Source organism: Pyxicephalus adspersus, chromosome 5 (assembly GCF_032062135.1).
Source record: "Pyxicephalus adspersus chromosome 5, UCB_Pads_2.0, whole genome shotgun sequence".
Taxonomy (NCBI): domain Eukaryota; kingdom Metazoa; phylum Chordata; class Amphibia; order Anura; family Pyxicephalidae; genus Pyxicephalus; species Pyxicephalus adspersus.
The window spans coordinates 5,500,836-5,524,575 of NC_092862.1; the positions used below are offsets into that span (position 1 = coordinate 5,500,836).

Consider the following 23,740-nt stretch of genomic DNA (forward strand, 5'->3'; position numbering starts at 1 on the left):
TAATAATAATAATAATAATAATATTGTGAAAATCAGCTCAAAGCACCCTCTACTGGACAAATGTGAAAATACAGAAAAGGTGAACGTAATATCATTCCCACAAGTCTTTTTGTTGTGAATACAATAAACGCAAGCACAGCTCCTTGTTCTTTGCACATGCTTTCCCATGCTATGAAAGTTGAGGTGATCCTTCTTACCTGCTGCTTGACCTTTAGCAGACAAGTGACCATCTTGCAATCCTGCAGTACAATCCTGTGCGGGGCTTTGGAGAAATCCCTTGTGTCGAACACACAGACCTCTGCGCCATTTTTACCCGCAGCCCACAGCTGGCACCTCTAAAACAGAAAACACAAAGATGTCAGCGGCAGCCGATTGATTGACCACATTGCAATTTAGCACCCGGTGCAAAATTCTATACCTCTGGGAAGTGCTGGATGGGGTAAAATGTTGGACTGATCTTGCGTAGATTCTCTGTGATTTCTACCTTCTTGCACAGCTGCCCGCTCTTCCTCGTCACAATGACTGCGTCCTTGGTACCTACAGAATGGTAAAACAAAAAGAATCAATAGTGAAAAATGGAATAGAACAGTTGTGGTGACCGGTGTGAGTGTTGTGGACCATGCAGAACTGTTACTTAGCGTCCTGCAAGTTTCCAGGAGGTTTTCCCTATGGGGAAACTTTCCCAATAATAAAAAAGAAGTGCATGTTCTACCTAAGAGCTGATATAAGAGCCATCCTAGTGATATGAGTGCTGCTCAGGAGTCCAACTCCAGAAGTAGTGTAATCCCAGGTTGCATGATGAATCCTTCCTAACAAGGGGGCGGGTCTATGACAGCCTTGGCTCGGAGGATGTGGATTGGATGATGCTGGTTGTCATTTAACCAAAAAGACTTGCACCATCTAGTGGCACATGAGAAGTACTAGCAGTGACAGCTCAGGTCTGCAAGAGAACATTGTGCCTATTCTTCTTCTTCTTTTTTATCTTTAACACATATTGGGAAAGACTAAACAAACTAAACTTCTATTTGAATACATGTTATCAGTAAACATAAACAGCAAGAATTCAATTGACAGTTCACTGAACAATCTATTGTAGTGTAAAAACATGAATTGATAATAACTTTATGTGTGTTTTGCTGGTTCTCATCTTTGAAAACAACCATCCTGTCAATTGTACAAAACTCAGTGAGGTCACATAAGTAGGATGTGGGGTTGTGATGGTGTACGAGTCTGGGATATGAGTGGACTTACAGTACATCAGTAGGTCGCTGTATAGCCTCATAGAGATGATGTCATAATTTATCTGGAACTTGTGATCGACCTTCAGTGTGTTCACATCCCAGGCGAAAACGCTGCCTTCCACACTGCACGAATACGCCAACCTGCGACCCAGACACAAAGCAAGCATTGTCAGACATCATTAAAGGACATCTCTACATCTCTGTAAAACCTGTAGCTGCTATACAAACCACCTTGTGATTCTTTTTTTTTGTAATTTCTACGTCTCCTTTTTCTAAAGCCAGCACCTATCTTGAGATCAAACCTCCTGTAATATGACTTTCAACTATGCTGAGAAACTTCCAGGCTGCAATTAGCTATAAGGATGCCCCGGCTGTGATCATTGTAAAGGAGAGCCCTTTCATAAAGTGCTCACCATTACAATCAAATGCAGAAAAATTTAGCATGTGAATTGTATTTGCAGTATTAGAAAGTAATTATTGTCCCCTCCATCTGACTTACTTTTCAGTTGTTGATACTCAAAAATCAACTTTAATTTCTAACATCAAAGCAATGCAAAGTTCTGCAACCAATATAATATATTGCAATCAATGATTTAGATTTAAATCCATTTTGCTTTAGTAACCTGAAGACTCATCTCTTACCTCTTCTGAGAATTGACGGGGTCAGTAACGATGTCTACCACCTCGTCTCGGTGCTCACTTAGCTGCTTGTTACAGGACATACTGTGGATGTTGATGATGTAAATAGTAGAATCGCTCGATCCGATCCACACGTGAGTCGTGTCCACTCCCACCATACATCTCTACAGGGAGACATAGTTTACATATCATATATCAGTATAAAAAAAATAGTGTAAACAAAAATCAGTGTTTCTCAACCAGGGAACCCTAGGGTTCCTCCAGAGTTTGTTAGGGGTTCCTTGAGCAACAAGCAATTTGGACCTCTCAGGTCAGTTTCCTCTGACACTAATAATCCTCCCCGGGACCTAAAAATTATTGCAAGGTTGCATCACTTTAAAAAGGTTGAAAAAGGCTAATACATTATTCACATAGGTCGAATCCCACTATACACATCTAGAAGAAGACACCCAAACCAAAAAGTGTGTCCAATTCCCAATGCAGGTTGGGTGATTTTTCTATTGGGTCTATGAAGTCTTTACCTCTTTAAATCAATGATAAACAGAGACAGATACAAAGATATGAATCAATCCCTTCCTCACCCTCTAACCCCATTTTTGCTGGAGGTTCCCATTAGGTATGAACACATTCAGTGTGGAACTCACCAATTTTGCCTTCCCCACTTTCAGGTAATGCTGCTGGATGGACCATGTGGAGGCATTAAATACGACCACTTTCCCCTCACCTAGTGCACACCACAGCCTAGGGGAGTCGTCTCGACCTGACTTGTCCAGTTGCCCTGCAGAGGGACAGAGATGGGTCAGTGTACCAGATCAGTGTGGAGATGGTCAGTTTTTATTAGTTCTGGCTATATATATATATATATATATATATATATATATCAGTGTTCTCCCCAGCGGCTTTAAGCCCGGCACACCACCACACACTTTTCAGTAACCACCCGGCTGTTTTTTGTGTGGTTACTGATGAGTTGGGTCACGATACAGCTTCCCACCCAGCTTAAAATAATTTTTGTGTTGCGCATTGATATACAAGTGGTCCCCGGGTTACATACGAGATAGGGACTGTAGGTTTGTTCTTAGGTTGAATTTGGATGTAAGTCGGAACAGGTACAATATTTTAGTAAATGCAATTAGGACAGATGTTTGTCTCAATATATTATTGGGCAGCATGGTGTCAGTTACTGTATAAAATCCTCAATGTGAGTTAATCACAAACAAAGCAAAAAAAAACTTGATGGAGCCTAGACATTCATTAACTTCTGGAGCAAGCTGTGCTTTGATATGCAAAAAGAAACAAAAGTTTGTCTTGGTCACTAAAGAGTTACAAGATGTTACAGATCAGCTCCACTCTTAAGATTACACACAACCTCAGCTGTGTTTAGCAAAAGATTGCAAGTCATGCAAACCGCCCCCTGCCCTCTATCAAGCCTCCGTCCTGCACGTTAGCGAGCAGGGAAGCCACGTTTGTATCTAGGAGGCGTCCGTATGTTGGATGTATATATATATATATATATATATATATATATATATATATATATATTCTGGTTCTGCAGATAACATGGTATCAAATATTTAAATATTTTTTTACTGGTCACCACACCCAGCTTAAAAAAAATTCCACAGCTGGCTAAAAACCTTCCAGCCTACATTTTCTAGATCAACCAGGGTTACACATTATAGTGTATCTTCTCCAGTCCTGAAGAAATCAGACCCATTGTCCCAATAATGAGCAACCAGCAGGAAACACTTAATAACTTCCTAAACTTGTAGCTTAAGCACTGTTATTTTGTATCTCAAAATCTAGCAATAATAGGCCTGACAAGAAAATTGGATGACATACTTGCTCTGTGGGGACTGCAGAGCCAACATCCCAGGGGTGGGAAGAGATGCAGGCATTATAGGTGTATAATGGATGGTCTGACCTGGGGTATAGAGCAATACATCCACAGACTGAGTTGTAGTCTCTCCAGCCGAGGGATTTATCCTGTGTTTTAGTGTCTCAGAGGTGGTCTTTGGAATCATCATAGGAACTATTAAATGAAAAAAACACAACAAACTAAAATAATATAGTAGGATTCCAGGCCAACAGACACATATATAGTGACACTGCAATTCACAGCCATCCCATTCTTGTAATATCGCCATTCTTCTCTCTCTACAAGCATGATATAATGACAGCCCCTTTGGGGTTCAGTACAGCCTGAGTACCTCATATGTAATGGATATAAAGAAAGGAAGATGGGTTTATAGTCTGAAATGGAAGAGCAGCCTATGCTGACATTCGCAGATTCAGTGACTTTGGTGTTGTCACTCTAGGACAGGGTGTGTTACTGGCAGGTTCACCAGGTGAAAATAAAGGAAACAAATACAACTAATGAAACTACACATCTAAGGACTGGTATACTGCAATATGTCACAATTATTGTTTGGCTTAAAACACACTTTACATTTTTTTAATGAAAGAAATACATGGCTGTTGTAGGCCTCCTTTTGAAAAGTTGCCTAGATGTTGTCATGTTTATCCAATAGTTTTAATGCTTTCTGTTGTACACAGAATGTATATGTGCCGGGTGTGTATGGTTGTGATCAGTGACTCAATAAGTCAGACATGTTTCTTGTACACTACAGGATAATAAATTTCACCTTCATTCCTCATTCTGTCAAAGTATGAGAGCTTGGACGCAGCATAAATGGATTTTGCAGTCTGGAGAGCTCCAACCACAGCGTTCATAAGCAGAACATTGGTGAGAGCCTCCTGCACGTACTGAGGATCCTAAAAAAATGGAAAAGTGAGCCTTAGAATCGCTGAATAAGTTTACAATAATTTAAAACAGGCATAGGCAACCAGCGGCACTTCAAATGGTGGCCAGTTTTCCTACCTTGTGGTTGTCGGCCATCTTCCTCCCTGCCCACATCTCTTTGATCATCACATGCCACAGCTCACATTCACCCTTGAGATTCGCCTCGAATGTCTCCTTCCTAGTAGAGGCCTTAATCCTGAGAGTTGGAATCCGTAATAACACGAAGGACGACATAGAGACTTTAACGTCCTGGACAACACAAGAAAAACATATTGTCAACCAAATCGCGACATACACACTACATCCCTCTGCCACACTAATCTGACCCCCTCGGATTTTAGCAGCCTGTGTACTGGTTCTGTTCAACAACCTTAATAAATATATAGAAAATTGTGATTCTGATGGGAGAAAACTATGGAGAAGCTGCCAAAACATACCTCAAAAAAGTACCAGCCCCCTTCACAAAATGGATTTCTCTGCTTTAACATCAGAACTAGTTTTAAGTTGCACAAAAGTCTCAGAAAGTTCTCACCTCTATATTTCGAAATATAGCGATTTCCTCGTAGCTCTGGCGACCCTCTATGAGAAGGAAAAGTCTCTTCTGGGTCATGGCGATCTTTCCTACTCCGAGGTTGGTTTTCACCGAACTGGACAGCTTGTACACAAACTCATTCTGGTTCAGCTTCTCTGTGACTATACACGGCAGGTCAACCTCTTCTGCTTCGGCCTCCGTCTCCTTCCAGCAATTGTAGAAATCTTTGAAGACATCTGGGTCTATCTGCTTCTGGTGACCTAAGGGGTGCAGGTGGAGTTGGACATAGTTATGATACATCCATTGGGATCAAAGTATAAATCCAACCAAAAACCCTTTAGGTATATCAGCTGCCAAAACTTTTTATGATTCACAGCCATTAGTGTAACTATAGGGAAGATCTACATTTACTTCCTGAGAGAAGAAATTTCACTAAAGTAGGGAAACCTCCCATCTGTGCCCTGTGGTACTGAAACAAGTATCTCCATCGGAAGCTTACCTCCCTACTACAGCCCTGATGACATTAAAAGATTTCTCCTCAATTCCTGTCCTGGTGACATAATTTAGAATTTCCTGAGAATGGCCACATCAAGTAACAGTAACTTTCCCCAGCAAGGATCCCTGACAATATAGTAGTAGCAGAAAGTAGCTTCTACTGTTACAAGTAGTGCTATGGACACAATAGACCAGGGGTGCCGAAACTTTTTTGGCTTGCAAGCTACTTTTAAAATGACCAAGTCAAAATGATCTACCAACAATAAAAACTTGGACTTAATAACTTTAGAAAGGCAGGGCTCCGCGATCCACTCACGTTGCTTTTGAAATCTACCCGTATATCGTGATTCACCTGTTGGGCACCCCTGCAATAGACTTAAGCTACGTACACACTTCCAATTATTATCGTTGGTAAACGAACGACGAACGATCCTGCACGATATCTGCGAACGATCGTATAGCACCGATCCTGTACATACAGATAACGACACGATCGGTCGCAGATATTGTACACACGATAGATGCGATCGTTTGAACGATACAGGAAGTGACGTGCACCACAGGAAGTGAGCGAACGTTTGTTCACCGCGCATGCTCAGACCATGGACGATCAATGAATGACCGTACACACGATAGATGGTCAACGATCGTCGTCCAATCCGATCCGCGGGTCCGGTCGTTCATTTCCAACGACTATCCTCGTTCGTCGGCGTCGTTGGTTACTTTTTTTACGAACGATTTTTGCCCAATCGATTGTTCGTCGTTCGTTCGTCGTTCATTTCCAACGATAAAAATTGGAAGTGTGTACGCAGCTTTACATTGAAGCCATATACTTTACATGTAGCATTAGCGGCCTCCAGTGGCTGTCTACAGATACTACATCAAAAGTGGTGATACAATACAGAAAAAAATGTTTATATTTTTCAACTTAAGAATCCATTTTTTTTTAGAGGTCCAGGGGTGTTCACATAATGGCAAGGACACCCAAAAAAGGATCCCTCCTGTAAACAGAAGGTAGAAAACCAGCATCATGTGATTTCAGCTTTAGGTGACTTTTTTTATTTTGCAATAGCAGTGATCAGTAGATGGGGCAGCCCACAGATCAGCATTAGGAATAATAAGAGTATACTAGCAGAGAATTAGGCCTATAGACCTTTTCCCGCTCTAAAGCAAAATAACTTTTTTGCTGGAGTTGGGCTGCACATTTAACTCATCCCTTACCTACAGTTAAAGCATCAAACAAACGTTGAATGGTTTCAATGTCTTTTACAATCCCCGACTCTTGGATCCGGCGTACAAAGTCCTCTAGATGCAGGTGGGTCCTGGGCAGTTCAAACTTTTTGACGTGGTCGTCAGCCCTGGGAACGTCCCTCTCCTTATCCATCACCTGGCTGATCAACCTCTTCAGTTCCTGTCGGTTCTCTGCTTGCTGGCGCTCATTTGCTGGCAGTGACAGGACAACTTTTCTGACCAATTCTGTAGGGAAAATCCGAAGGTCCGTCTTGTACAGGTTCTGGAAGTCGGACAGAGCACTGAGGAGTTTTCCTTGCATGAGAAAGACCAGTCCCCGAAGGTAGAGGTATCGAGCCAGAAGAGCCGAGTTCTCAGGGGGGAGACATGTCATCTCCTTGCTGAGGAAATTGTTGAAGTCCGTGTAATACGTATAAACGCTCTGCTTTACCAAAGGATAATGGATGAGGGGCAGCCTGAAGGTGTAAACTGATTTTCCGGTCAGTCTGTGTCCTGTGCAATAAGGAGAAATGATTAGTGCAATGTACACAATGTATGTGCAATATACAGCAACCTTTATAGCCTTCATGCAGCAATCCCAGGGCTGCACACTTCTGTACAAAAAAAGGTTATTGAACTGCTTCACCCTGTGCATAAAATCAATGAGAAGGATTCAATCACAAACCCCATGCTTAAGCATCTCTGCAGAAACCCTTCAATCAACAATTGCAGCACAGAGAACTCGATAAGTAATAGTATAATACAGGACCTAATGATGTCACCCGGCAGCATCCTGCTATGATTTTACTGGAGCATTGATTTATAAATCGCCCTGCATCCTTACCATTCTGCTGCTCTGGTCTCCTCAGAGATTGCGGTCTCGGTGGTAGTTCAGCCAAACTGACGTCCTGCAGGTTTGGCATACTGATGACCAGCTTCTTGCTGAACATGTGCTCAGGGCGAAAGCGTTTTAACTTCTCTGTGGCTCTTCGCCTTTGGTTTTCAAGTATATTAGACCTTCTGCAAACACAAAAATTGTATTACCGGCTTTTCTCCACAAGGGGGCAACAACTACTATTATCAGATGAAGTCACTCTCTATGATGGTGAAATGGCCCATTACGACATATACCCCTCTGGTTGCTTTTGCAAACTTACAAACTTAGTAGTTCCTGAAAAGCTGAAAGGATTCAGAGTACCTACAGATCATAACATCATTGTACCACTAAGGGTGGAAGAACACTGGGACTTATAGTTCATCTTTATGTGCAGCTCAGAAAAATTTGACAGCTGGGAAGCAATCAGGCAGCTAAGAATGCAGAAGCCACATCACCTGCAATGAACACTTACCTGGTGGATTTTTCACGGTTGAGTTCCACTTTAAAGCGACATATTGCAGTTTCGGGAGTGTCATGTTACTTTACATGCTATTACCAGGGGTGGGTAAAATAGGTCAAATGACACACGAAGAAGGAATTTAATGAGAAAGTAACTAAATCCCCAACACAAACAATGCAGCCAAACACCATTCTAAGTTCAGGTTTTACATTCCTTAAAATATGAATTTCTAGAGCAGCAAAAGGCATCAAACAACATTCTAAGTAGGCCAAACATCAGTCAATACTGAAAAGATGAAATGTTTCGTGTGGGAAGGTTTCCATGTATCAGATATTGCAGATCTAGTAGTATTTAGTCACATCCAGCTGGAATTTTTTAATTTAAGGTTGAAGATGTTTCTCAGCCTTCCAAGCTGCTCCATCAGTTCTGATATAGAGAAAAAGCAGCACGGAAAGTTAAAAAATACATCTTCTAACTTACAAAAACAATTCCAGTTGAATGTGACCAACTACAACTAGATATCAAAAGTAAAAAGTAATGGCGACCTTTAGAAAACCTGAAGAAATTGCATTAACAATCAGGACTGTAGCAGAGAGGTATAAGCAAAGGACAAATACACGAAAATCACATTGTATCCTGATAACTGTATCAGGTCATTACATGTAAAGCGCTCTGGTCTTTGCAGCGCTGGGTCCCAGGTTCAAATCTCGGCCAGGACTCTATCTGCAAACAATTTGCAGGTTCTTCCCATGTATGTGTGGGTTTCCTCCGGGTACTCCAGGGTCCTCCCACATTCCAAAAACATGCAGTTAGATCAATTGGCTTCCCCCCCAAAATGGACCCTACACTGTATTAATGACTAGAGTAAGGAGATTAGATTGTGAGCTCCTTTGAAGGACAGCTAGTCACATGACTATAAACTTTGTACAGCACTGCATATATAATCAGCACTATATACATACCGTGTAATAATATTCTCTTCTAATTTTCCACCATTTTTCACTCCTTTTTTAAATCCTATTCAGTATAAAAGACGAAGCTGTCGAGTAAAAGTGACAACTGGGATAAAGCATAAAAGTTACCAGGACTGCAGGGAACCCCACAAAATTTCTCACGTCTTTTCCAAAAATTATTTTGGAGCCATCTGGCTTTCAATAACTTACCCATCTGTTTCAGAGGACGTGGTCATCTCCATTTGGGTAAAGGCATCCATTTTCTTATTCAGACGAGCTTTAAGAAAGGAGTTGAACAGGTAGGTTTCTAACACCTGCAGAACAAAATAAATAAGAATTAGATGATCCTCACTTGCCATGAATTAATCATTACATAGTAACAATCATACTTAACATAGTTCCCAAAAAAAAGCTTGAAAAAGTCAATCTATGGCCAAGGTGTGGACATTCAAATATTCGTAACAAGCAACAAATTTGCTATAAAAAGAAGCCCTCAATGACTTCCATAGCTTCATCCACTGTGGAACAAATCATTCCCAAATAACACTGCATTCCTTGTAGTCAGTTAAGATTGCATCCAGCGTGCGCCCTGTACTCACTGTATTAAAAGCCTGGAAAGCTACCAGGTCATTGATTTTAGAAGGCGAAAAGTGAGCTAAGGTTGGTAACAAACCGGCTAAAGCCCAACTACAGAGTTCTGGGGATGAATTGTTCCACAGTCACAGCTGACGCTACATAGGTAGGTGAGAATTTAGAATTTGTTCTAAAGCGTATTTACAGCAGTGAGGAATATGAAAAAACATGAATGCCTATGGCCAGGACACAGGTTGATATCAGACCTAAAGACAACAGGCTTAAAGTTCTGATTGCTTAAAGCATCTCCTTCTATTTGCTTTTAATTTCCAAATCCAGAAAAAGATGTGAAATTTTGGTTACAGTGCCAAGAGCTACTGCTATTTTTATTAAACAGACATTAGTTTTTGGAATATTTATTTTGTATTGGTGCCAACTATTGTAGACTGAATACAATGCATGCAAACGTGTCCTAGAGCTACGTGACACAGGAGACTCATTTGTTGGCAGAGTCATTTAGGTTCATGTGACACCTTCCATTTACGACACTTCATCACTAGGCAAAATGCTGCAGAACCGAGTCACTAGGACCGGGATCTACGGTGTCACATGGTCCTTCGTGTATCAGAAACCGTGGCTTTGTAACAGAGATGACACGGACTTGAATAAATGATGACCAACATAATATTATCATTATTATTATTGTTAATAATAATAAAAATAAACAGGAATTATATGGCACCAACATATTACGCAGTGCTGTACATTAAAAAGGGGTTGCAAATGACAGACAGATACAGACAGTGACACAGGAGGAGGAGAGGATCCTGCCCTGAAGAGCTTACAATCTAAGGGGTGGGGAAAGTGTCACACAATAGGAGGGGAGATATGGAATGGTGGGTAAGTAGTGAGGGTTTAGGTGACAGAAGAAGACGGGTAGGTGAGGGTGGAGCATTGGGTTTTGAGTGCAGAAATGTGCAGAAAGTAGGAGCAAGCTGAATAGGATGAGAAAGACCATTCCAAAGAGTTGGGGCAGCTCTAGAAAAGTCTTGGAGCTGTGTGTGTGACGAGGCTATGAGTGAGGAAGTCATACTTAGAAATATTGTAAAATGCTCAGTATAAGAAGTAGAAAATCAACACATTTTCTTGCAGGGTCCACGGGTAGTGAAAAACTATGTTGCAGAGGGATTTTAGGAAAAAAAAATGCTGTTGTGTTAATGCGGAGTAGGAAGAGCTGAGCTGCTGAGTCGCTGCTGGAAGAGGAGAAGAGGGTAAGCTGAGCTGCTGCGTTACTACTATCCGGACAGGTGAGCAGTACTGCTCAGTAACTGCTGGGAGGAAGATGTGAGCTGCTAGGAAAGAGGGACTGGATGATCTGGCATACTCCGTCACTGCTGGGAGGGAGAGCAGAAAAAACGGAACCCTAAGTCACTCCTGAGAAGGACAAAAAGGGAAGCTGAGTTGCTGAGTAACTGCTAATAGGGGGATCAGGTAAAATTGCTATCTACAGAGGTCAGCTTACAGGCAGCTTTCATATCCTATCTGCCAAACTGAGCAATGTGGATGTAAGAAAAGGTAAACACAACTATTATTTATTAATAAGCAAGCCACATGAGGTAACACCAGTGCATCAGTGTTTCCTACTTCTGGGAGGGGTGCAGATAAAAGATTAATCACCCTGCACAAAGAAAGAGAGCAGCAGTGACTAGTCTTTATTACTGGAAGCTCCGGTACATATACAATATATATGTATACAATATATGAGTACATAAAGCACACCAACATTCCAGTAACAATACACGTTTTGTTGTATTTATATAATATTTGCCTATTCTGCAAGTTCAGCTTTAAGAATGGAACTATTGCACCTATTTTTCATGCCGACTATAGTCTAGACTGAACGCACTGAAACAAACAAATGTTGAGGAAGTCACCAACCACAAGTCAGGCTTATAAATTGCTCCATTTATTGCAACATAGAAAAAATTCATCGCTAGGCTTATGGATTTCCTGGATGGTTAGAACACAAACTAACAAGAGCTTCATTGAATGAAGTACAGCGGCCAGTAACACAGAACTGGAATTTCTCACCAGATTCAGGTTATAATCATGAAATATACAATACAATACCTGCTTTCTCTCTATTACCATGCAAAAGGGGCTTCACTATCAAACAGCAACGCTCGAGTCCCTTGTTGGCCTTTAAGGGAGAGTGAAACTGAATAAATTGAATGCGAATGGCTACAGAAAAATTCCACCACTCATACTAGAGCATGCCAAATATTTAAGAGTGTTCACCGTAAATTTACATTTTAGCTTTGAAAAAAAGTCCTTATGGTATCACAGTTTATTAGCCTATTCACACCAGTGCAATGAAGTGCAGCATGCATTTTTGCAGGCCATCCTGCACTATTTTTGGTTCATTGATTGTCTGTATTTCACCTTTTTGTAGAATGGTTGGTCTGTAGGACTCCTCGTCTTCAGAAACTCTTCACTATTAAATACTCTGTGCTCGTAATTGAGGTGAGCCTTCACGTCTCTGGCAAATATATAAAAATGGACAACAACAGGGTCAGTTATCTAATATAGACCAATATTACTGTATATACAAAAAAGGACAGGGATGCCATACAGTATATTAGGACCATGCATAATAGTTCTCCAATACAAATGAATATTTTATAAAAAAAAGAGGACATTCACATGGGTGAAATATGATATAATAAGAACATGGTCCTTTCTCTACTCAACTACTTAATGAATGTCTACAAATAAATCTCAAAATATGATAAAATAGTCTGTTCTGCTCCTGACTCTTCTCTTTAATTTACTTCATTAACTGCCTCCATATCCCTGCGTCTCCACTATGCAATACACCACCATTCCCTACCATGTTCCAGACTCCACACAATGGGCTAAAAAACTAAAGCAGGCAATCCGACATTCCCTCAAACATTTTCTGGTGGTGAATCAATTACTGCCATTGAAACACGTGGACCTGGAAGATTCTCCACCAGGGAATGTCTGATTCACTGCCTTATAAAGCCATGTATTGTGCAAGCATCCCCCTCCATATTCAGGACTCTGTAGCATGTATTACACCATCATCACCCTCCATATTCCTGACTCCAATTTATATAATACACCATCACCCCCCTCCATATTCCTGATTCCACACTATGTATTACACCATCATCCCCTTCCAAATTAATGACTACACACTATGTAATACCCCATCACCCCCTCTATATTCCTGACTCCACACTATGTATTACACCATCACCCCCCTCTATATTCCTGACTCCACGCTATGTATTACACCATCATCCCCCTCCATAATCCTGACTCCAAACTTTGTATTACTCCATCACTCCCCCCCCCCCGCCATATTCCTAATTACACACTATGTAATACACCATCACCTCCCTCCATATTCCTGATTCTCCTTTTGTAATTCACCACCGTCCCCTTCCATACTATGCTTGACTATGTACTCTGTATTAGTTACCGGAATATATCGACAATAAGCTGCAATGCAATCTCCTGTATTTCTGTGTTCAGGTTCTGCTGCCAGAGTCGCCTCCTCAGTCTCACTTCTCCGATGTCAATGGATGAAGAGCGATGACACAGCTCCAGGTCATAGTGCAGCTGGAGGCTCTCCACTCTGCAGAACAAAGGACAACAAGGATCTGAGATGTTTTCTTTTTTATTTATTTTATAAAACACTTATACAGCAGGCTGAAAACAGAACATTGAGTATGTAAAGAGTTAATTTAATAAGCCATTTATATAATGATAATTGGTATCTGTTAGTAAGTTAAATTGATATGTTTTTTTATGAATGTTATATATAGAACACTTTAAAATCCTGTACCATCACTTACCTGCATATAAACATCTCAGCAGCTTCTACGGGAATATCTATGAGGTCGATATCCTCCTCATCTTCATTTAAGAAGTAGGAGATGTCACCATGGTCAATGTTAATTAAGACCAAATCATCAGCTTCCTTAAAAGAAAAGACAACAAAAAGCTTTAGTGACAATGTTGGGCAACAAAAAGTGAAACTACAAAATTAAATTGGAACAGATTAATCTTTTTTTCAAGTTCTGAGAGCGCTGTCAAACACAGCAATCAGGAACCAACATGGGTTCTCGATCATATCAATATATGACAGCCAGATATAGTGATCGCATCATTATTATTATTATTTAACAGTATTTATAATATTGAAATTGAAGTGATCACGATAACTGGTTGTCATATGATGATATGATTGAGAACGCATGCTGGTTCCTGATTGCTGTGTTTGACACAAAAAACTCATTTTGTGATTTTTGCTGTACGCTAATATTGTGGTGACACCGCACTGCATGTCATATTTGTTCATCTTGTTTTACAAATGTTAACATCCCATGAAGGTGATTACGTGAAGTATGTATGTTTTCTGTGTAATGGCACGAATCATAGAGCCTAAAGCAACAAAAATGTGACTCTTACACCACTAAACCACCAGCCGTATCCCAACAAACTACAGCTTTGCGAGACATTCCACACCTACCTTGCAAACTTCCCTGTAATGATCCACATGACAGCCCATAAGGAATGAAGTCGGCGCCATAATAAAGTCCAGCATATGTCGAGATAAGATGGGAACAAACGTGTGCTGCCATTTGATGGGGTGGAGGTAGAACATGAAACACTCGGCGAGAAGAGTTAGCAAAGCCCAGTCTGAGGAGAAGAAGACAATCCTGCGCTCGGTCAGGATGCAAGCCATGATCTAGATGGGAAATTGATAGAGTAATTAACACATCATCTACCAAAGACGACAGATCAGTAACAAGTGACGGCTGGTGGGCTTACTGATTTCCAGGACCTCTTAGGATTTCGAATTCTTCCTGGCTCACATTTCCTTCACAGATTTAGTTGTTACTTTGAACTAATGTTATTACTAATATTATCCAGTATTTATATAGGGCTGACATATTAAGTAGCACTTCACAAAGTCCATAGTCATGTCTCCCCACTATAGTTATATATCATTAACAAAGTTTAAGATCAATATTGAGGGGAAGTCATTTATTCTAACTGCATGTTTTTGGGATGTGGGAGGAAACCAGAGGGCCAAGAAGGCGGGAGAAAATTCCTTGTAGAAAGTGTCCTGATTGAGGTTCAAACCTGGGACCAAGCATTGCAAAAGTGCTATCCAGTGGGCCAACTGTGCTGTGTTCTCTGATTCATGGCTAAGACCCATCATTTCACTATTTATTGAGCCTTGGGTGCTCCTACATGATAGGGTAATAGTGAAGTGTTACCATAGGGTCACTTACAAAACAAAAAGATCAGCCCAGTAAATAATGTATTATTTTAATTTACTACCGTTACCTCTGCAAGTCAGCTGGATTGAATAACTGCTCCCCCCCCCCGTCGCCCTCAATGGTCACTCCTACCAGTTGATCTTTCCTGTTGTGATGTATAAGCTGGTGGAGTAAACCATTATGTATGGTGGGGGAGTAGGTATTTAAACCCCCAGAACTGCAGAATTCCTAAAGCAGCTGAGGAGCTGTGAAGAGGCAGTATTTTCAAGACAATGGCCACCAGAAAAGTAAGTATTACCTTTGAATAATCTTCTTTAAAGAAGAGGTGAGGTTAAACTTTACTTTTTTCAGGTAATAATGTAGAAAGTTGTCAAAAGAAAAATAAATTCACTATGGAGGTGGAAAGCTGTTACAACCACATCAGATCACAGCCTTTGTATTTCTAGCACCGTGCCAAATAAAAGCATATGTATTCATTATTGTGTCACACTAGGCCAGTTACCTGTAAGACCTGTTTAGGAGTGAAGCAGAGGAATGGAAGGTGAAGGTCCAGATCGATTACGGGGCTTTCGAGGTCCTCGCGGGATGGGAAAAAGATCTGAAGCGGCTTCATGTTGAACACCTACAGGGAACAGATTGTCAGAAACTGTTTTTTATATCTTAAAAATAAAGAAGCAAAAATTGTGTTTAATGAATGACCAACAAAAATCTGATATCCCTTAGGCGGCACTGCACTACCTCGGGATAAGGCTTAAAGAGAACCAGTCGTGTCTTTACAAATCTTTAAATTAAACTGCCACCATCCTGGGCAATAAAGAACAAGCATATAATGAAAGAATAATCATGTTTATAGACTGAATTAGAAACGCAGCCTAGAATGACAACACTCAACTATTAAAGTGTATCTAAGGACTGGAAAAATTGATTCTGTTCCTTTTATTCTCAAAATGTGACCAACAAGTGACAATGTTGTTTAAAAGCTGCCCTGATGTTTATTCAGAATCTTATATCGTTACATACTGATTGCTGTTCATACAACAGATATATCTTTCTACATTATTTTACACATTTCTACTAATTTTTTTTTTCGTTTAACATTCCCTGCCTCTAAAAGCATTACCAGGTGAAGGGGTCCTGGTGGCGGATTTGGTATTAAACACAGCTTGGCAGCGAATTCCTTAATACGATCATCAAGGTCTGATTCTTTGCACAATTTCAGTTGCACCAGAAAGCTGAAAAAGCAAAAAACATAAAATAAAACAAATGAAAGATTAAAAAAAAACAAAGTTTATTTCCTGTGATCTGCTTTATCATTCCAAGTATACAGCCAAAAACTGTCTGAAGTATGATGGTAATCTGAACACAGCTGAGTGTTTAGGAAGTCTGAAGGGAAAACAATGGACTTGTTTATAAAGCAGTGAATATGACATTCACCAAACATTCTCTGGTGGAGAATTTTCAGGTTCACAGTTTTATAAACAGACCCCTAAGTGTTTATACCATTATCATTGTCGATAACAGTCTCTGTAAGGCCAGGTACATACCTGCTTCGGGATAAAGCAATTCTGTGTGGTATCCAGCGGCATCCGCTCAGTTACTCGCACTGCCATGATGGTTCTTAAAGAACCAGCATCTGTACCTTTGACAGCTGGCAGCAGGGAGTGGTACTGGTACCACTTATTGCCACCCTATTTATTGTATATGGGGCTGCAGCTAGGAGAAACTACATGTAACGTTTCCCGAGAGGCAATGGTTCCCTGGCATGAGAAAGTGGTAACTGCACCACAGCCCATTTTGTTCCAAACTCAACCCCAGCCTGCTGATTGGACAGTGCCAAAGCAGCAGCAAACCAATGTACCCATCCCTCTGCCCTCGCCTCCCTCCATGTTCATGGTCATCACATGCTTAATGCAACACAGTCTAACTGAGCATTAGTTCTCATTCTCCTTCAGCATTATGAGCCTGGTCCCATGCAGCCATGCCAGTTGCCTCACCGCCCTGCTGGTCTCACTGCTGATGACATCCCTTCAGTGCAAGTCTATAAGTTTTGCACTACACAGGATAACGTCAAAGCTCAGAAACCGAAGCATCAGAAAGCTGCAGGAGTGAGGAGTAAGGACTTTGGTCCTACCATTCCCTAGTAAAAAGGGGAGGGAAACCAATGCAGGACTAATAAAACTTTTCTTAGAGTTCCACTTTATGATGAACAAATGACTGACACATATGCCGACTTCAGATTTCTATTTCACATCTATGGCAAGTGAAAAAGTGGCAACACATTACTATCTATTAAATTTACATGTGCAGTTTAAAGAACATAGCTGGATTGCAGTGTTAGAGGTTTTAGTTCAGCGTACAGGACAAATGACCTGTATTTCTAGAAGTATTAACAAGTATCTCTCTGCACTTGCAGAAAATGTACCGAAGACTAACCCAGTCACCACATCTAAGTATTGGTAAACTACAATATATAGAAGTATTTTTGAATCTATCTAGAACTGTAATGCAAATTGTCAACCCCTCACCCATCTCATTTTTCTTTTCTTTTTAGATGGAGATGGATGGAGATCAGTTGGTATAAAGCACAGAAATCTTATTACAAACTCTTTGATAAATGAGATTGTGTTTGTGAGATCAAAGTCTCTGAGCTGCGTTCCTGGGAACCACTGTTTGAGCACGCTTGGCGGTATATTTCATACCTCCATAACGTAAACAGTAACACCTTCATCAAACAGTGCAAACAGCCTGGATGTGTGAGAAGCTCTCTATCCAGACCTGGAAGGACTTATGTTTGGGTGGGGAAGGAAGAGTTAGTTGAAACTCTGCACAAGCCGAACCATTCTGCAGGATTTGCCCACTAAACTTGCTCTGGGTTCTGAGGCAGCAGAAGGGTGCTGGAGGGTAAGTTTGACCTACCTGCTACAGCGTCCTTCCATGTCTAGGCTCTGGGGCCAACTCGTGCTGGAGCTAGGACATTGATGTCAGGAAACTCCACCAAGCTACAGGCCTCATGATTGGCCACTTACACTGAATGCGGTCACATTTGCAACCTCACAATCCTTGACAACTCACCATTTCTGATCACAACCTTATCACTTTCAACTTATCGAACACTTGCCACCCTTTGCCACATCCCAGACCTGGTCAATAGCCGAGAGATATCCGTAACCTTGACCACAACCTATTCTCAAACTGCTTTGCGGCCCTAACCCCCACTCTCTCCAAAATCACCTCCCTAGATGAAGCTGCCACCGTGTTAAACCACTCTCTTTCCTTGGCTCAGGATAAAGTTTCCCCTGCCACCTTCCGCTACCCTCATCCTGCTAACCCCTGTCCCTGGCACAACACTCACACTAAACAGCTACAAAAGTCTGTTCGTGCAGCTAAGCGCAAGTGGAGAAAATCTGGCCTCAGCGCTGACTTCATGGACTACAAAGCCAAGCTACAAAGCTTTAACACTCACTCACTTTCACCAAGCTAAATTTCTCCTCTGTCATTTCCTCTCAAGCTTCCAACCCACGCAACCTCTTCTCAACAATTGACTCCCTCCTAAACCCTACACCTGGTCCGCCAAAAACAACCTTCTCTGCCCAAGACATTGCCACCTACTTTAGAGATAAAATTGACAAAATCCGACATGATGTCTCTGCTCACCGAGCCACTCCAACCATACCCACCCCTTCCACCTGTAAATCCACCTGGCCTCCCTGAGCCCTGTTATTGTGGACAAAGTCTCCTCTCTTCTCTCATCATCTCTGTCTACTACATGTCCACTTGACCCAATTCCCTCTGATCTACTCCATGCCCATTCTTCCACCCTGGCCCCTGCCCTACCCTCTAACTACCGTCCTATCTCCCTTCTCCCATATGTCTGTAAATGTCTTGAAGGCCTTGTCTACAAAAGACTCACCCATTACCTGAGCACCAACTCTCTCCTTGACCCCCTCCAGTCTGGTTTTCGAGCTGCCCATTCCACTGAAACAGCCCTTACTAAAGTGGCCAATGACCGCAAAAGAGCTAAGTCTCAAGGCAACTTTTCCCGCCTCCTTTTCATTGATCACCCCCTTCTAATACAAATCATGGCTCCATTGGTATCTGTGACACTGCTCTCTCTTGGTTTGCTTCTTATCTGTCTGACCGCTCCTTTCAAGTTTCTTTCAATGGTAATTCCTCCTCTCCCACTCTCCTCCCTGTTGGTGTCCCCCAAGGGTCAGTCCTTGGACTGGTTCTCTTTTCTCTGTACACCTCCTCTCTCGGTAGTCTCATATCCTCCTTTGGCTTACAGTACCATCTGTATGCTGATGACACTCAAATATATCTGTCCANCCCTGACCTGTCTCCCTCAGTCCTGGATAAGGTCTCATGCTGCCTGTCAGCCGTCTCATCATGGATGTCTGACCGATTCCTGAAACTCAACCTGGATAAAGGGGAACTCATCATCATCCCCCCCTCAAATTCCAAATCTCCCCCTGACATATATCTAACTGTTAATACCACAGTTATTCGTTCCTCCCCTCAGGCACGTTGTCTTGGCGTCACCTTTTTTCTGCCCTCTCAATTACCCCCCATATTCAGAATATTTCCAGGTCCTGTCACTTTCATCTACACAAAATCTCCAAAATCCGCCCCTACCTGTCCCCAGGGAACACAAAACTCTATGTAAATGGTCTTATCATCTCTCGTACTACTGTAACCTCCTCCTCTCTGGTATTCCCCTAACCCGACTCTCTCCTCTACAATCTGTTATGAATGCTGCAGCCAGACTCATCCATCCTTCCCATTGCTCCTCTTCCGCTGCATCTCTTTGCAGATCTCTACACTGGCTTCCATTTCACCTTGGAATCAAATTCAAGCTCCTGTGGTTTGCTTTCAAACCCCTCCACAGTTCTTGTCCCACTTACCTTTCTGACCTGGTAAAAAAAATACTCCCCAGCCGCTCTCTCTGCTCCTCCAATGACCTACTACTGACTTCCTCACTCATAACCTCATCACACGCACGGCTACAAGACTTTTCCAGAGCTGCCCCAATTCTCTGGAACAGTCTTCCTCGTCCTATTCGGCTTGCTCCTACTTTCTGCTCATTTAAAAGAGCACTAAAAACAAATTTTTTCAAACTCGCCTACCCATCTTCTTTTGTCCTTTGAAACCGTCACTACTTCCCACCGCTACATTTCTCCCCTCTTATTGTGTGTTAATTCCCCCACCTACTAGATTGTAAGCTCTTCGGGGCAGGGTCCTCTCCTTCAGTGTCACTGTCTGTATTTGTTTGTCATTTGCAACCCTTATTTAATGTTCAGCCCTGCGTAATATGTTGGTCTAAATGAAAGGGGGTTTGCTGTGCTACGAGAAAGATTTAGGGGAATGGTGGAGGGATATTTAAACTAGGACAGAGGGGGGAAAGTTAAATAAGGTGGCAGAAAAGTTAGTCAGGGGTCAGAAACTAGTGGAGGGTGGATTGGGGATAGTTGGGGGGAGGATTATGGATAATTGTAAGGAGCTTCCCATGTTACAAACAAACAATGGATTGCGCAGTACTAGTGGTACTGAAAAACAAAAGGATTTGGCCAACTTCTAGCACAGATAGAAAAAGCAGCAAAAAGTGGAAATGTTGTAATCATGGAAGATTTCAACTACCCTGACATTGACTGGAGTAATGGCACTACAGGAACAGCAAAAGGGAGGAAATTTGTGAATTTAATACAAGATAATTTTTTGGTACAGTTTATAGAAGCCCCAACTAGAAATGGTACTTTGCTGGACCTAGTTCTTTCTAACAATGCATAGCTTATAACAAATGTGCATATGAAAGTGAATCTGGGCAGCAGTGACCATAATATGATTTATTTATTGTAAGCAGTAATCAGGAAGCAGAAACAGGAAAGATTTAAACATTTAATTTTAAGAGAGCAAATTTTCAATTATTAAGGGCAGCGCTCTGTGACTTGGACTAGGAGACAATATTGTCCTCAAAGAACAGAAATGGGAATGTTTCAAGTCTATTCTACAAAAGCACACTGAAAAATATATTCTAATGGGTAATAAGTTTAAGAGGCTAAAATTAAAACCTATGCGGCTCACAGCTGATGTTAAAAAAGCCATAAGGAACAAGAAAAGGGCATTCCAAAAATATAAAAATGAAGGATCACCTTCATTATTTGAAACCTATAAAGAATATAACAAAAGATGTAAAAAGGAGATAAAATGTGCAAAACTTCAAAATTAAAGAGAGATTGCAAAGGAAAGTAAGGCAAACTCCCAATTTTTTTTTATATTGATAGCAATAAGATCAGATCTGAGCATGTAGGCCCCTTCAAGGACGTTGCTGGGTTGGTAACTGGGGAGACTAAACACTTTTTTTTAGCTCTGTGTACACAAAGGAAAATGTCAGAGCTCAAGTCCAAATTCATAATAGCAATGTCACTGCCTTAAATGAGTCACAATGGCTCAGAATTGAAATGATTGATAAACAGCTGCGAAAAATTAAGGTTGACAAAGCACAAGGATTACATCCATGTGTCCTCTAAGAGCTGAGTTCGTTTTTTTCAAAGCCATTGTTTCTAATTTTTAGAGACTCTTTAGTCACTGGCGAGGTACCAATGGATTGTGTTGGATGTGGTTCTTATATTCAAAAAGGGAGCAAAGTCATTACCAGGTAAATACAGACTGGTTAGTTTAATGTCCATAGTTGGAAAGGTCCCAGAGAGCTTGATAAAGAACCACATAGAGGAGTTTCTGCTAGAAAATAATATTATTAAGTGATAGTCAGCATGGCTTCAAGAAAGACAGAAGTTTTCAAACAAATTTACTCCCTTTTTATGAGGAAGTAAGTAAACAGGTAGACAATGGAATAGCAGTTGATATAGTGTACTTGGACTTTCCTAAAGCATTTGACATTATCCCCAGAGACGGTTAATATGCAAGTTAAGGTCGATAGGTTTAGAAAAGTCAATCTGTAAATGGATAGAGAACTGGCTTAAAGACTGCATCCAGGGAGTAGTGATTAATGATTCATACTCTGAATGGTCTAAAGTTATTAGTGGTGTACCCCAGGGTTCAGTGTTGTTTACTGTTTAAGTATTTTTATAAATGATATAGAGTTTGGAATTAAAAGTACCATTTCTGTGTTTTCAGATGACACCAAACTATGTAATGGAATTAAGTCCATACAGGATATCTATAATCTACAAGCAGACCGGGATGTACTGTTTGATTGGGCAGCCAAGTAGCAAATCACATTTAATATAGATAAATGTAAAATTATGCACTTGGGGGCTAACAACATGCATGCTTCATACTGTCTAGGGGGAATACATTTGGGGGAGTCAGAAATGGAAAAGGATCTGGGGGTTCTGGTAAATCATAGACTAAATAACAGCATGCAATGCCAAGCTGCAATATGTAAAGCTAGCAAAGTACTTTCTTGTATTATGGGAGGAATAGACTGCAGAGATGGAGACATAATCCTGCCCCTGTACAAAGCATTAGTCAGACCACATCTGGAATATGCAGTCCAGTTTTGGGCACCAGTTCACAAAAAGAACATTGTGGAATTGGAGATACTGTAGAGATAGGCAACTAAACTAATAAAAGGAATGGAGGAGCTCAGCTATGAGGAGCGATTAGCTGAACTGAATCTATTCTCCCTTGGGAAGAGACATATAAGGGGGGATATGATCACCCTGTATAAATATATAAACGGTCTATAAAGAGAACTCTCTTCCCCATTATTCACTTTGAGATCATTACAAAGAGAAAGAGTGCGCTCTTTGCGTCTGGAGGAAAAGAAGTTTAAGCTCTGGATAAGGAAGAGTTTTTTTGCCTTCCTCTGGACCAAGTCTTGTAGGGTTTTATATCTGGGATATGTTTATTTCCCTAGTGGTTAAACTTGATGGACTTATGTCTTTTTACAACCTAACCTACTATGTAACTATGTAATTATGTAGCTATATAAATTGTGTTTATTAATATTAATAAAAATAATTTGGGAAGTCACATGATTGCCCATGGCCAAAAGCCCTGCCCTATGGAGGTTACCTTATTGCGGGGATAAAATGTACATGGCTGTGTGCAAACACTGACACTTTCCTCGCCTTTCTTTCATGTTCCAAATGGTATTAAGTAATGTACATGAACCTTGAATAAAACCTTACACACTCCCTGACCATTTTGTTTGTTTCCAATACATTTAGTTGTTTTCTATGAACCTATAATCAACCAGGGCTCCTCCAGAGGTTGCTAGTGGTTTCTTAAGCATTGGTGAATATATGTAGTGTTCCAGATTCCGCCCCCAAAACTCAACAATAAAACAAAATTTAATTTTGTAAGTAAAAAAGCAGAAGAGAAAAGATGGGGTTTTTCAATTGGCAATTGTTGCTGTGGAGTTCCATAGGCCAATCCTAGTCACTTCTATAGGTTTCAATAGGGTTGCTATGGGTTTCCTATAAACTAAATGTAGTCAGTGGGAATAATAAACATATCATTGACAATTACTAATAATTGGGTCCCACACCTGTAAATAGTCAAAATAATTTGAATTGCCAATTGAAAAACCCCATGTCTTCTCTTCTACTTTTTTATTTATTATGTGTCAACTCACAGTGATGTGTGAGTAGGATTTGG

At 41.0% G+C, this 23,740-nt stretch overlaps 1 protein-coding gene across 1 annotated transcript in view; it reads right to left on the reverse strand.

Moving 5' to 3' along the window:
* DENND3 (DENN domain containing 3) overlaps window positions 1-23,740 on the reverse strand; it is a 54,894-nt gene that overhangs the window by 5,986 nt on the left and 25,168 nt on the right. The window contains exons 5-22 of the mRNA XM_072413222.1: window positions 16,242-16,359; window positions 15,624-15,743; window positions 14,365-14,583; window positions 13,688-13,812; window positions 13,312-13,467; window positions 12,246-12,342; window positions 9,441-9,544; window positions 7,785-7,960; window positions 6,932-7,453; window positions 5,216-5,475; window positions 4,762-4,932; window positions 4,526-4,655; window positions 3,805-3,912; window positions 2,525-2,658; window positions 1,884-2,044; window positions 1,252-1,382; window positions 419-537; window positions 198-335 (exon numbers count right to left, since the gene is read on the reverse strand). Coding sequence (XP_072269323.1) covers window positions 198-335; window positions 419-537; window positions 1,252-1,382; window positions 1,884-2,044; window positions 2,525-2,658; window positions 3,805-3,912; window positions 4,526-4,655; window positions 4,762-4,932; window positions 5,216-5,475; window positions 6,932-7,453; window positions 7,785-7,960; window positions 9,441-9,544; window positions 12,246-12,342; window positions 13,312-13,467; window positions 13,688-13,812; window positions 14,365-14,583; window positions 15,624-15,743; window positions 16,242-16,359 — 2,989 coding nt within the window. The remainder of the gene's footprint in view (window positions 1-197; window positions 336-418; window positions 538-1,251; window positions 1,383-1,883; window positions 2,045-2,524; window positions 2,659-3,804; window positions 3,913-4,525; window positions 4,656-4,761; window positions 4,933-5,215; window positions 5,476-6,931; window positions 7,454-7,784; window positions 7,961-9,440; window positions 9,545-12,245; window positions 12,343-13,311; window positions 13,468-13,687; window positions 13,813-14,364; window positions 14,584-15,623; window positions 15,744-16,241; window positions 16,360-23,740) is intronic.